The 13,323-nt window shown below is 41.0% G+C and overlaps 1 protein-coding gene across 2 annotated transcripts in view; it reads left to right on the top strand.

Moving 5' to 3' along the window:
* kdrl (kinase insert domain receptor like) overlaps positions 1 to 13,323 on the top strand; it is a 41,764-nt gene that overhangs the window by 22,999 nt on the left and 5,442 nt on the right. For both annotated transcript variants that reach the window (XM_034598199.1, XM_034598200.1), the window contains exons 17-27: positions 324 to 453; positions 1,049 to 1,153; positions 3,017 to 3,130; positions 3,258 to 3,346; positions 3,490 to 3,643; positions 4,401 to 4,498; positions 5,146 to 5,268; positions 5,550 to 5,661; positions 8,776 to 8,875; positions 11,128 to 11,233; positions 12,881 to 13,005. In XM_034598199.1, the coding sequence (XP_034454090.1) occupies positions 324 to 453; positions 1,049 to 1,153; positions 3,017 to 3,130; positions 3,258 to 3,346; positions 3,490 to 3,643; positions 4,401 to 4,498; positions 5,146 to 5,268; positions 5,550 to 5,661; positions 8,776 to 8,875; positions 11,128 to 11,233; positions 12,881 to 13,005 (1,256 nt within the window). The remainder of the gene's footprint in view (positions 1 to 323; positions 454 to 1,048; positions 1,154 to 3,016; positions 3,131 to 3,257; positions 3,347 to 3,489; positions 3,644 to 4,400; positions 4,499 to 5,145; positions 5,269 to 5,549; positions 5,662 to 8,775; positions 8,876 to 11,127; positions 11,234 to 12,880; positions 13,006 to 13,323) is intronic.

The raw sequence follows: 13,323 nt of genomic DNA, 5'->3' as shown, positions 1-13,323 counted from the left end.
AGTGTTTATGATTTCCTGACAACTGGGAAGTGCTTGTATGTAGCGTGTAACCTCAAAGGAGAACATGATGTGCTTGTGCCACAAAAACAGTGAGGAAACATTTTTTTGTGCCCTCATTGATGTCGAGTATGAACATGAATGTCTCTGCAGCCTGTGTGAGGTCGTTACTTGACTCCAAGTGTGTGTAGAGTTACAATTTCATGCCATTGTTTTGAATATTTACCAAATTTTAAATTAGTCCTAAGATAAAAAATCTGAGTTGTTGCATGTTTTTTTAATTGTTAAAAACTTTAACACAATATTTCTGTTTCGCACACCTTCAGCAACCAGCTCACTACAAGATGGGTCCATCTATCATTATTGACCCTGATGAGTGTCCCCTCGAGGAGCAGAACGATCTTCTCCAGTACGACAGCAACAAATGGGAGTTTCCCCGCGACCGTCTTCGCCTAGGTGAGCTAATTTTTTTTATTTTTTATTAATTATTTGCTTGCCATCCTCATGCATTTGTTTTATTGCTGAAAAAGTTGAGTGATTGAAGTAATATTTAGACAAAACCGGAGCATCGAGAATCATGCTTTGAAATTATCTCACGATATTGTGTGTGTGCAAAAAGTTCACATGTGTTTCATGGTTCTGGTTTGAACATATTTAAATAGCACAAACTACCAGAAACGTGTTAATCTGGAAAAAACAGAGCAATGAGCAGTAGAAAGACAGTGAGATAAAACTCTTTTTTTTAAAGATAAGGTTAAAAGTTCATCTTTAAAGTGTTTGAAGGTGAGGACATAAATAGCCACATGAAGGTACATGGAATAGGTGTCACCCGTCTCCGCAGCTGCTGTGTAGGGTCATTACTTATCAGTGACCTGCGCTGTCATCCAGTCGTAAGTGAACCATAAATTCTCCAGAAAAAACTGTCTGGTGATCACAGTCCCAGCATGTTGTTTTAATTACAGACCCATAACCCGACTGACAGAGTCCAGTTTGATTTTTCGACCCAGGGACAGGAAGCTCTAATGTCAACCTACTTTTCTTCCTTCGCCAGGCAAGACTCTCGGCCACGGAGCTTTTGGAAAAGTGGTGGAGGCTTCTGCCTTTGGCATCGATAAGCTCTCGACCTGCAAGACTGTTGCTGTCAAAATGCTGAAAGGTAGGATGTCAAACATGTTGTTAGAAATTAATGCCAAATTCTAATATGATACTTTGATAAAACTTTAGTTGGTCTTACCCCTTCCCCTCTTTGGTTTATCACACGACAGACAGGCCTGCATTAACGTCACATCATTCACTGTAGGGGTTTATTTCTCCTGCAAGTTACAGACTCATGAGCTGCTGCACCACATGTGCCTGCAATTAATGTTTGTATGGTGTATCGGGTCAAAGCAAATTGTGCAATGTGTGTTCTTTGCAAAGTGCAGTTAGAGCTAAAGGCTAAGACCTCTAACCCTGCTCTTGATGAAAAGATTGAGTGTATGCAGAGCTCGCAGTTCGGACCAGTGTCCAAGATCTGCAGGTGAGGACGAGTTCAAAAGTGTAAGATAGGAAACCCAATGAGCAAATAAAAACTGTTCATATTTGCCGCATTTCAGAGGCTCGAACATTTCGAAACAATTGCCTGCCTTCAGAATTATTTACAATCCTCTTTGCGTGTTTCCAAATATTCACAACAAACCATGAAAGTCGGGTCAAAATGAAAACAGGAAACAGCCCATAACTCATCAATTCATACGCTAATTATGACAACTTTCTTCAAAGTCCTCCCTACATATATTATATTAGTCTGGAGTCAGACAGGGATGTTAACTGGAACTCGACTGGTTTGTGGAGGCAAACATCTGCCAGGTGGCGATGTGAATGTTTCTCCTTTTTGTGTGTGTGTATTACTAGAGAGACAAACTGAATACCTTTCAGTGATTGGTGGTATGAGGATGATGTTTCAGAGAGGGTGAAATATTGGGTTGTTGGTTAGATGTATTGGTCACTGTCATGGCATCAATCATGTCTCAGCATAAATCACAAGATCTCAGAGTAACAGACTTTGGCTGTTGTTAGTCGTAGGTCAAACTTAATGGAAAGCAGCAGGTCTCCACAAATTGACCGTGGTTTAGCTGGAGACTCCCTGGCTGCTTTAGCTTCTAGCTCATAAATATCGGATTGGTCGGAAAAACGTAAAACAATCTTGACTTTCTTAGTTCAGGTTGAAGTCATTATATTATAGTTCATTATGTAATGTGAGCACCTCCGCGTTATATTTGTCTAATTTTGTTGGCGTGTATCTTTAGGATTTCCTCCATCAAACTCTGCTTCGTATCACTCGGCCTAAAGCAATATTATCATTCTTCCATCTTATTTAATGAACTCTCAAAATTAAATTCCCCAGTAATCCAGCTACCATGGTTCAGGCTTTTTTTCTTGCTTTCTCTCAAACCTTTAACACTGTGAAGAATTTCTTCTGATGACTTATAAGACAAGATGAAAAAATATCCTTATCTGGATGTTCACTGCAGATTTTGTCATGTACTTGTGTCAAACTGAAGGGACACATTAAATTCTAGGGTTGAGGCTCATATTTTTCTGTTTTTACAGACTTCTGCATTATTAGTTTCATAAGTCCCCATCTGTTTCCAGCAGCGAAAAGAAACTGTTTACAAAAGTTTGCTGTAAACAACATTGCCTCTGGCAACAGAAACAGAAGACAAAGAAAGAACAATAAATAGTTACTACGGGGTGATTCACACCAAATGGTATTTTTAAAAATAGTTTTTCTTTGGAAAGTTTGTATTATTGTAAAACAAATCTGGATAAAGCTGAAAAGTTCTTCAGGATAAACAGAACAGCTGATGGATGGATTGTTATTTATTATAATTTTCATGAAATGTAAAAATGAGGGATTAATTTTTAAACAAAATGTAAGAGCTTAAAAGAACATTTTATTCATTGTGAAAGTGTATATCCTATTTGTCAGGATATTCAATGATACACTGAATCAATTCTTGTGTTTACATTATTACAGGAGGAGCGACGTCCAATGAGCGGAAAGCTCTGATGTCAGAGTTAAAGATCTTGATCCACATCGGCCATCACCTGAACGTGGTCAACCTGCTGGGAGCCTGCACGAAGCCTGGAGGTGAGCTTTATGTTTCCTATTAAGCTGTCAGTTTAGGGTTCGATTTTCATCTATCTTTTTTGTCTTTCTTTATTGTGAACCATTGCGTACTGTAGGAATAATCATAAGAAATGTATCATCTTAACAGGACCTCTGATGATGATCGTGGAGTTCTGCAAGTACGGCAATTTGTCTAACTATTTGAGAAGCAAGAGAGAAGACTTCCTCGTCTACAAGGTGAGTCACGAGCTGCGTGATTTAGAACGCTCACTTTCTCTTCATTTTAGATGCAGGCTCAGTATAGTGTCAGCATGTAGGGACTGGTTTACAGCCGCCCTTTCAACTCCTCTCATTTACCATGATATATGTGTGCTGGTCAGAGCCAGGACGGTAAGGTGGTGTCATCGGGGTCGTCCTGCCAGCTGAGCGAGCTGATGAAGCGCCGCCTGGAGAGCGTGGCGAGCACCGGAAGCTCCGCCAGCTCTGGGTTCATCGAAGATAAGAGCTACTGCGACTCAGAGGAAGAGGAAGAAGGTAAAGGCCAAGCACGTCTTACTTCCCTTCGACCCCCTCCCCCCCTCTGTTTGTCCCTGTTGCTGTCTCCCTCCCCTCACCTCTGCTCCACCCCTCCAGCCAAGGAATGAAAGCCCTCCTCAGATTGTTTTCCACCCTCTGATGGGACGTTTCCTCCTCCTGTTCAGCAGTACAATCACTACAGCAGGAGCCACTGTCACCCCACTGAGCCTGGGGAGGCGTCTGTTTATTTCCTGTCCTGACCTGAGCGATTCTCTGTTCTCGCACCCCAGCTCAGGACCGGCACGTTGGCCGTGTCGTTCCTCATGTGTTATTTCTGGTTTGATTAGCTGTTTACTCAGGTGGGCCAGTGGAAGCACTCCTTGTGAGTTCCTCTCTCAGACCCCCGACCAGCGCACTGGGTCCATAACCACACGTGTCACCTGACATCTGAAAAACAGGGGGAATTATAATCAGATTTTTATCTTACATCTGCAGAGAATGTTTTAAAAACAGTGCGTAGGTGGAGACACATACGTGACAGGATGAATTTCCAAGTTGATGGGTTGTAGTCCGGTACTTTACATTTGCAGTTTCCTCATGAGAGTTCTTACTGTTTCATCTTATCTGATTGATGTGACAGGTGTGGAGCCCTGTGATTGCGTTTAAAATCATGAGTAGGATTATTTTCCTAAATTTAAAGGCCATATATATATGTCCACGATGAGAAATCCTTCTAACTGGGAAAGCTTTACGATCTTTTCTTTTTTTCTCACAGAATCTGAGGATTTATATAAGAGAGTCTTGACATTGGAAGATTTAATCTGCTACAGTTTCCAGGTCGCTAAGGGGATGGAGTTCTTGGCCTCACGCAAGGTATTCTCTTCTTTGCACAAATCATCTTCTCTACAATGAAAAACAGTCTATAAATTATTTGTAGATAATGTTAAAGATAATATTATTTTGATTTAAATTTGACCTGACATAGTGAAGGATTACGATGATAATTCATGTTTAAGTGCAGCTTTTAAACAACTGATGTCCGACAGCCTGTGTACACTGACATTAATATATGAGTGGTCAAATGTTTTGCAGTTATCATGCATGTAGATCATGTTGAAAGTTTCTAAATTGTGAACAGATACACAACAAATGACCTAAAAAACCCAACCGCTGATTTACTTGTTGTTCTGACTCATATGGTCTCTGACTTCCTGTGTTTTTGAAGTCCAGATCTAATTCATATAAAGCCATTCATAATTTCGGGGAGACCGGATGGGACTGATTAGAGAATGCAGCCATTGTTGTAAATAACCTCTTATAGACCATTTCTTAGCCTGGATATGGAACACATAATTTTCTATTGTAATATCCCTGATGATTTGACCATGTGTTGCTCCTGCAAGCAGCCATGCCTCAGCACACCGCGTACCTTTGTGAAGTCACTTGCATGCAGAGAACTTGAACTCGTATATGTAAACTTCTCACTGAACGAGATTTTGTTTCTTCCTTTTTTCCATTAGTGCATCCATCGGGATCTGGCTGCACGGAACATTCTGCTTTCAGAGAACAATGTTGTGAAGATTTGTGATTTTGGACTTGCCAGGGACATCTACAAAGACCCTGATTACGTGCGCAAAGGAGATGTGAGTTTATCCAAGTCTACTGCATCTTACAGACTGTGTTTCCAGCAGAGCAGAGAAAATACTCTAATTGAAACAAAGCTGTCACTCACTAGGCAGAAAAGAAAATTCAGCTATCCTTGGTAAGTGGAGAGCAAATTAGGTTTAGCTGAATCAAAAGCAGGACCAGCTCACATAATTTAAACCAATTCGACATTATAATTAGAAGTGATTAATAAGTGAGATACTGTACATTGGTGAGATAAAGCAGTTAAATGATCTCTTACCTAATTTTGTGTTCATAGGCCAGACTGCCGCTCAAGTGGATGGCACCTGAGGCCATTTTTGACAAGATCTACACAACCCAGAGTGATGTTTGGTCTTTCGGTGTTCTCATGTGGGAGATCTTCTCTCTGGGTAAGTGTCGTGGCTCAGTTTCATAATACAAGGGAGCAAAGGAACCGTGATAATGTAAAAGGGGGCTCACACTAGGTCGATTGAGAAGATCCCAAATGATCTGCATCAAAGTCATCAGTCAAAAATCCATTTTATTATAATATTTAAAACACAAATGTTAGGCACAAGTTGAAACTAGAATATACAAAAATATTTAATATACGATTATATAATATAAAAATATACTGTATTGGACAAAATATTACACATTGAGTTTGTTCATGCAGCTCAGTCAGTCGCTGGTCTCTGAGAGGCTGAGTGTAAAGAGAGCTGTTTCTCAGTGGACTCTCTGTGCTCCCAGCCCGACAGCCTCACCAGATGCACTGTGTTCTAACTGTCTTCCACCACTGTGTAATTGTGCCTTAGGGACAAAGGGCCAGGCCTTACATTGTCCGCCTGAGAAAATAATTTTCATGCCACTCGTGCACAATGCATTAGTGAAGTTTGACTGTGTTTTTTATTTAAGTACAGGCATGGGCCATTAAAATGAGAAAACACCTCCTATTTAAGCAATCCGTTTCTTTGCAGCTGGCAACACAAACTCAGTGTAACCAAGCAGCCAGGTCATTGTTAAAGTGGGCCCCCGCTGTGAAACCACTGCGGCCTTTAAGTCAGCATTGTGTGTGGGTCCGTGATTGCCTGTGCACCGTGGCACAGCGCTCACCACACGTTTCTAAAGCGAGACTCAACATGAAATATTGTATGTTGAAATGTCACCATGGGAAGCAGGGAAGACATAAGAGGAGCAAGGCTGGATGTATCGCTATGCTGTACTTTCTGACGGTGCTGCTTTTGAACCGCCGCCATACAGTGTTGTCCCCCTCTGCGTTTGAGGGAAAACTGTGTCGAATCGCATGCGCTTTTAAATGTAAAGCACACTGACGTCATTATGAAACTTTTTTCTATCCGTATTTTTCATGCTCCCTCTGCACCCTCCTCTCCATTCCCGACATATTCTCACCACATTTTTCGATTTAAGAAACACTTACACATCTGGTAGTGTTGGCCGCGTCTCAGACGAATAAATCAGGAGACAAAGATACAGAATGACCAAGAAAAATGGCAAAGAAATGAGCTTTGCAATCTGATACCAGTCGGAGGTCAGACGTTTTAAGTAAAACCAAAGTGTGTTTTTCAGATCGCTCTCCGTGAACCAAAAGTGTGTCAGTTCCAGTCTGTGGGTTTCAATATCCAAATCTTGTTAGTGAAGTGTTGATGCCAGACGTGAAACAGGTCCCTGTGGTGTCTGTCACAATACATATACACTATTATAATACATATGACAGAAATTATTTGTCTTATCATGATATAGAAAATGTAAATGACAGAATATTTAATCTCATCATAAAACACGGATGATAACTTTAGACTTGCACTATAATGAGGTATGTCTATAGATATGTGTATAAGGACCCTGAGCACATGAGATACAGATGGAGAAAGTTTATATCCACTTCAGTTGCACAAGAACACTTTACATTCCACAACACATGTGTGAAAACTAATCTTAGATATAGAAACATACTGAACATATACACGTAAATCATCTCTAACTTTACAAGATAGGGCTTTTTTCCCACAGATTTACCAGGCAATATTTCATGATCTTAATGAAATAAAGACCAGACATATTTAAGGGACTGTTATCTATGAGTAAGTGAAATTTGGTGCAGTTTTAATTTAAGGGGAGTGTTGGGTGAGCGGTGGTATCAGTGAGGGCCATTGTAGTTTAGTTTAGAACCTTTATGTCCCTTGTAAAAGTTTAATTTTGATTTAAAATATTGTTTATTAGGATTCAATGCTCCATGATGCTTGCTGTAAGGTGTTTACTACATTTTGAGACAGTTCAAAATCTTGGGTGTCAAGAATCATCAGCCCACAGTTGGAGTACTGCTTGTGTGTGCACCAGCTGTCATTGTGGTAGTGTCTGCATCGACTGCAACCTAAATTAATGTGGGTATTTTGATATAAGTTATAAAGGGTCTTGATAAGGAGTATTTTCTCATTAGAGTGAAAAGGTTGCACAACACACATCAAAGCTTAAGTTAATAGATCACATACCGCAGATTTAGTTCCTTTGTTCTCTTTATCTCTTGAGAGTTCTTCATGGTCACTACTAAGCTAAATATGTGGTTTCCTGATGGATTAGCGTGACCACAGAGACGATATTTGATATTGTGTGAGGGAACTCAACCAAGAACACAAAAATATTATTTAAAAAGTTTCCAAAAATGTGTTGATTACATAGAAGTTGGATTTATTTTCTTAAAACTAACGAAACTGGATATTTGATCGGAGTTGGTTCAGTGTTCAGAGAACGTGTGTTTTCACAGGGAGCCGAGCATGAAGTGGGTTTTGGCTCAAAATTCAAATTTCACAACCAACATTAGTTCAAAGGTAAATCAAATTAGCGGTGGTTCCCTCTTGGTCGACGAGTGACACATTTGACAGATTATCAATGCAGCAGTCCAACTATAACAATATTACACATTTACTGTATATCATGAGTGAACCAAAAATCACTCATACTATTGATCTTTGGGGCACGTTGGGGTTGAATGTGTCAGTATTCACATTCCAGATGTAAATTGTGTGTAACGGTGAACATGGTGAAGTTGTTCTTTTTTTCTTTTCAAGTCACTGTAGTGTTTCCTGTAGGTTGTCGGTTCACTCAGGGGAAACTATAACATGGTGTTGATGTTTCGTCTAACAAACTTGACTTCTCTTATTTCTCTTCCTGACTTTGTATTCCAACGTATTATTACGTCATTATCAGATTATCCACAGTCTTCTTCATTCTTTAACTTTAATCATTCTGAAAACACTGTTTTGTACAATTTGTGAAACCAGCGTTTATAAATTATGGCACCGTTTGATATTTCTTTGGAGCCTATTAGAATAAACTAGTCAAACTAAACTACTGATACTCACAAGTTTTAAAGTCACAGGTTCATTATACATACATCATACAGTACCTCATGGCATGGTGGTGCAGTGGTTAGCACTGTCGCCTCACAGCAAGAAGGCTCCCGTTTGCACTTCGTAATGAACTTCTCCCCTTTTTTCCTCTACCAGGTGCGTCCCCGTACCCTGGTGTGCAAATTGATGAAGAGTTTTGCTGCAGACTGAAAGACGGGACAAGGATGAGAGCGCCAGAATACTCTTCCTCTGAAATGTGAGCAATTTTATTGGATGTACTTTTAACCTGTAAAATTTAGGTTAGCAAAAAAATGTCAGATGTATTTTCATCATATTCGTCTGATCAATAATTTTATGGGATTGTCCTATAGAGAGAAAGATAGGTTTTGTTTTTCTCAGCCAGTTGCAACTACAGCAGCATGTTCTCCTTATGAAGGCCAAGAAAGTAAAAGCAGCGAGTCAAAACCGCCCCTATCAATATACACCTGAGAGAGGGCATTGTTTCTCTTTGGTAGAATCCGAAGGTCAGGGGTGGCTGATAAGAATCATGGGTAACCCTACTCTGAAATGTTGCAAGAAGAAACAGTTGCTACTGATTAGCTCAGCAGAGGCAAACTTTAAGCTCTGGAGCATTTGCTGATGGACAACACTGCAGCTGTAACTGAGCCATAGGTTTCCACAATGAGAAGAGTCACAGACTGGAGACGTTTTTGAGCTGGTGGATGGAGCGAGTACAGAGAGTCCTCTTCTTTTGGCGTCAGTGATGCAGCTACACTTTGTAATAAGAATACTTTGGCTCTTCTGTAATGTGTGCAGCCGATCCAGATCCAGCAATCACAGTCTGGTGCATATGTGCATATGTTGTGTCTGGTTTTAATTTAAAATGAATCATATAGTCAAACTTCACAAATCTTATTTGTTTTGAAAGCATAATTCTGCACTTCTGCTTAATAATGATGTGGCAACAAAAAGGTCGAGGGTTTTACAGCAACGTGTGCCAAGTTAAGCTAAGTGAATGAATTTATCAGCTCTGCGAAGGAGATGCTGATTGGAAATGATGCACAAAATCCAATCCAGACTTTACGTTTCAGTCGGTGCATAAGATCTGTAGATGCAGACTCGATGGTGCCAAGAATCTTTCGTACTTTCCGTCTTGGTTCAGGCTGTCCATTGATGAAGGCTGCCTCTAATTTAAAGCCCAGATAAAACCCGCTGATATCAGTTTAAACGGGATGCACACTAATGCACTCGGAGTCGGTGGGGTGAAATCTGCTGCGCCCCTCGAGAGGTCTGCAGTTGATCACGAACGTCTTTAAGCTCAAGTTTTGACACCTTGACCCCGACCACAAAGTTATAATATATGAATGATGAAAAGCATGTGAGGCTGCAGGCAGTGTTGAGCAATTAATTTGTGGGACCGCAGCACAGATTCGTCAGGAATGTAGCGGATGCTGCTCAGAGAGTGGGAGGACAATAAAAAAGGATGCTCACTTCCCATCCTACCACACTTGCCCAACCGGACGAAAGTAGCTCAGTACTACAGAATCTTGCCCCCCCCCCTCAAAAACACCACACTCCCTCAAGACCCAAGCATGCGGAGGCAGGCTATTTATTGTCATTACGGGACCGGCAGGAAATGTGGTTTAAATTGTACAGTCATACAATGTCTCTACTTCCCCCCTGACTGATATGCATAAAGGCTGGGATCATACTCTCCACATCCTGTCACAGTTAGGAGGGCTACCACCTGGGCGACTGTACTCTACATTCATTAACATGAGAATCGCAGCCGCTCAGCTTCTTTCAGCCGGGGCCTGACAACACTGAGAAGACACTGCACACAGATGGAGAGGAGGGTGGGGGGTCAGTACAGAAGCAACAGTGTTCTTGACCATCTGCTTTTACAAGTCCTCAAACTATACTTGCATAAAACTTAAGATTCCTGTGGGGAGAGAGGTGGCTGCTGCAACAGGAACAGGACGGGGCTCCATCACCACCCGATGCCAATCTGTGAAATGCTGTGAACGCAACTCAAACAACTGCCCCGGTGCTCTGTTGCTAAATTCCCAAATTCCTCCACAAAATGAGACAGACCTCTGGGATGGAAACTCCCATAAAGGCTCTGAGTCTTCCCACATGGGCAGAGACGCTGACAGCCTGTCAGAGACCTGAGCGAGGCTGCTTGCTCTCACTGGTCCTCACACCCGAGACCAGGTGAGAATCAGATACAACCCCAGAGTCTCAGGACCACCTAAAAACAGAGAGCAGAATATGAGCAAACGCTCTAGATGACACTGGAGTTAGAGGTGACACAGATTCATTGGTTGCTCAACTGATAGGGGTTTGTTTACTGAAGGTGAAAAGACAAATTCTGAGCTAGCTGTGTTTCCACTTCTCAGTTTTGTCACATTTTGCAATATGACAACCCAAATGTACAATCTGTTGTTCTTGGCATTAAGTGAGTGATCTTACAGTTTGCTGGGGTTGTATCGCATTCTCTACCTGCAGATACCAGACCATGTTGGACTGCTGGCATGGGGAGCCACAGGGGCGACCCACCTTCATTGACCTGGTGGAAAGGCTGGGAGACCTGCTTCAGGCCAGTGTGCAGCAGGTATGATCAAATGTTATTACTCAAATATTATGTATTGTTTAACTTTCATGGTCAATGGTCCATCAGTTTCATAGGTGTGTGTCAAAAATGGCAGGAATGTAGAGTTTATTATCATCAGCTGTTGAGCTCTGGTGTGAAATCAAACAGAAGGTTTATGGTGGAAACATTTTCTCTTGCTTAAAATATTGAAACAAAATTTTAAAACTTTAAATAAATAATAACTTTAAATCCTCACATACTACTACAGTTTTCATAATATTAGTTTCTAGTTCTGGAGAATGACCAGAGGTCCTGCAGCCTGAAGAAGATCCAAAGGGGAAGAAATGCTCAGCCAAAACACTTGGCTGCTTTAAAATGGCAAAACTTCACAAGAGGAACCAAACTTCAAAACACATGAAAAAGCCTTGTAATAATTCATGTGACGCGAGATAACATTGTCTGGGATGAATTATGTTGTTGGGAGTTTGCTGTTTTTACGAGGCTGTCAGACAGCTTAAGAGGTATTTGTCACTTATCAGGCAACTACAAATATCCATTTGAGGAAAATCCCAGCATTTTGTTTAATGCAAGCATTACACTGCAAGGAAATGTTTACATATAAATATGCACATATACATTTCAACATTAAATCAACTTTAATTTCTTGGGTCGTGTGTGTGTCAGGAGTGGATCCAAGCAGATTCACTCTGAACACATGGTTCACGTGTTGCTACTCTTTTTAACTGCAGCTGCTCGTCAAATGGTGTTGAATCTTACTGCTGCCAGTGAGTTCTCTCTGTTTGTTCACCACGTTTTGTACTGGGTCAGTTTTGAATGTTACTGTCCCTGAGTCCCTTTCAGATTAAGTGATAAAATATATAATATGTAACAACTCTAGATTAAAATGTCTGAAAACCATTGGACCTATTTTATGTTTTGTTGATTTATCCATATTGTATTGGTCACTTGTAATGATCACATGATTATATACATATATGAACATTAATACATCACCTCATCTGTGAACATGATTTACAGTTGAACCAACACTGCTTCACGGCATCAACAAACAAGGCCTTTTGTTATTGTTTTGATTTAGAGACTCCTGGCAGCCCAAGGGACATTTTGAACAATTAATAATTGATATCTTAATAACTTTTTTCTAATGAATGACAAAGGGTTTGGATTGTCTGTTTTGGATCAAGTCGAACCTTCAAATGTGATCTGAAAATGATTAATGGCCCGGTACAGTGTAACCTAACCAGGGACCGACTATTAAAGCAGCAGGACTGATTTTTGATGAAAGAAAAATAGGGTGTTACTGAGGTCGATGCAGGAAATTAAAGAAAGTGGAACACATGCTGCTTTACAAATGAGTCTGTAACAGTTTCCTACATAAGAAAAAGTCCAGACTGGAACAGTTGAGGGGTTTGACTCTCATTACTAAGGCTAATGTTACAGTGTGACAGCCTCTAACAGCATCACCATAGGTTTACTCTGTGTGACCTTAGTTTCTTTGGCTGCTCGCCACGGCTTGTGAATGTGTGTTTATATATCATGCACGCAGCATCACTCTACTTCAATTAAACCCCTTGTCTCTCTTTAATTTGCATCTTGTAAGTATAAGGCTGTAGTCTGAGATGTTCTGTCTGTGTTTGGTTGATTTAGGAGGGGAAGCACTATATACCCATCAACACAGCCCTGCTGGGTAAGCTGGGAGACCCCTCCACCACAGCGCCATCAGAGGAGACACCCACGCGACCCAGCTCCCACTGTGACTCAGGGAGCAGCTGGTGAGAACATGGATTCTTCTTCTGTGGTTTACATAACAGACGCCTGAAACTCCTGTGAACACGAAGAGAGGATATTATTTTGTCTCGTCTTCCAGGGCTGAGTCATGTTTTTAACCACACTAGCGACGGGGCTCAATGGATGGAAACGTCATTTGTGTGTGTTAGTCCACCACTCTGCTCCAAACTGAAATAATTTGACAACTAGCTAATGTATTGTCATGACATTTGCTCCAGATACCAGAGGTTCCCAGGTAATGAATCCTAATGACTTGGTGATTCGCAGGCTTCTCCTGTTACAAGTTTTCACTGATCCTGTTA

This window comes from Hippoglossus hippoglossus, chromosome 10 (assembly GCF_009819705.1).
Source record: "Hippoglossus hippoglossus isolate fHipHip1 chromosome 10, fHipHip1.pri, whole genome shotgun sequence".
Taxonomy (NCBI): domain Eukaryota; kingdom Metazoa; phylum Chordata; class Actinopteri; order Pleuronectiformes; family Pleuronectidae; genus Hippoglossus; species Hippoglossus hippoglossus.
This window is presented reverse-complemented; position numbering and strand designations above follow the sequence as displayed.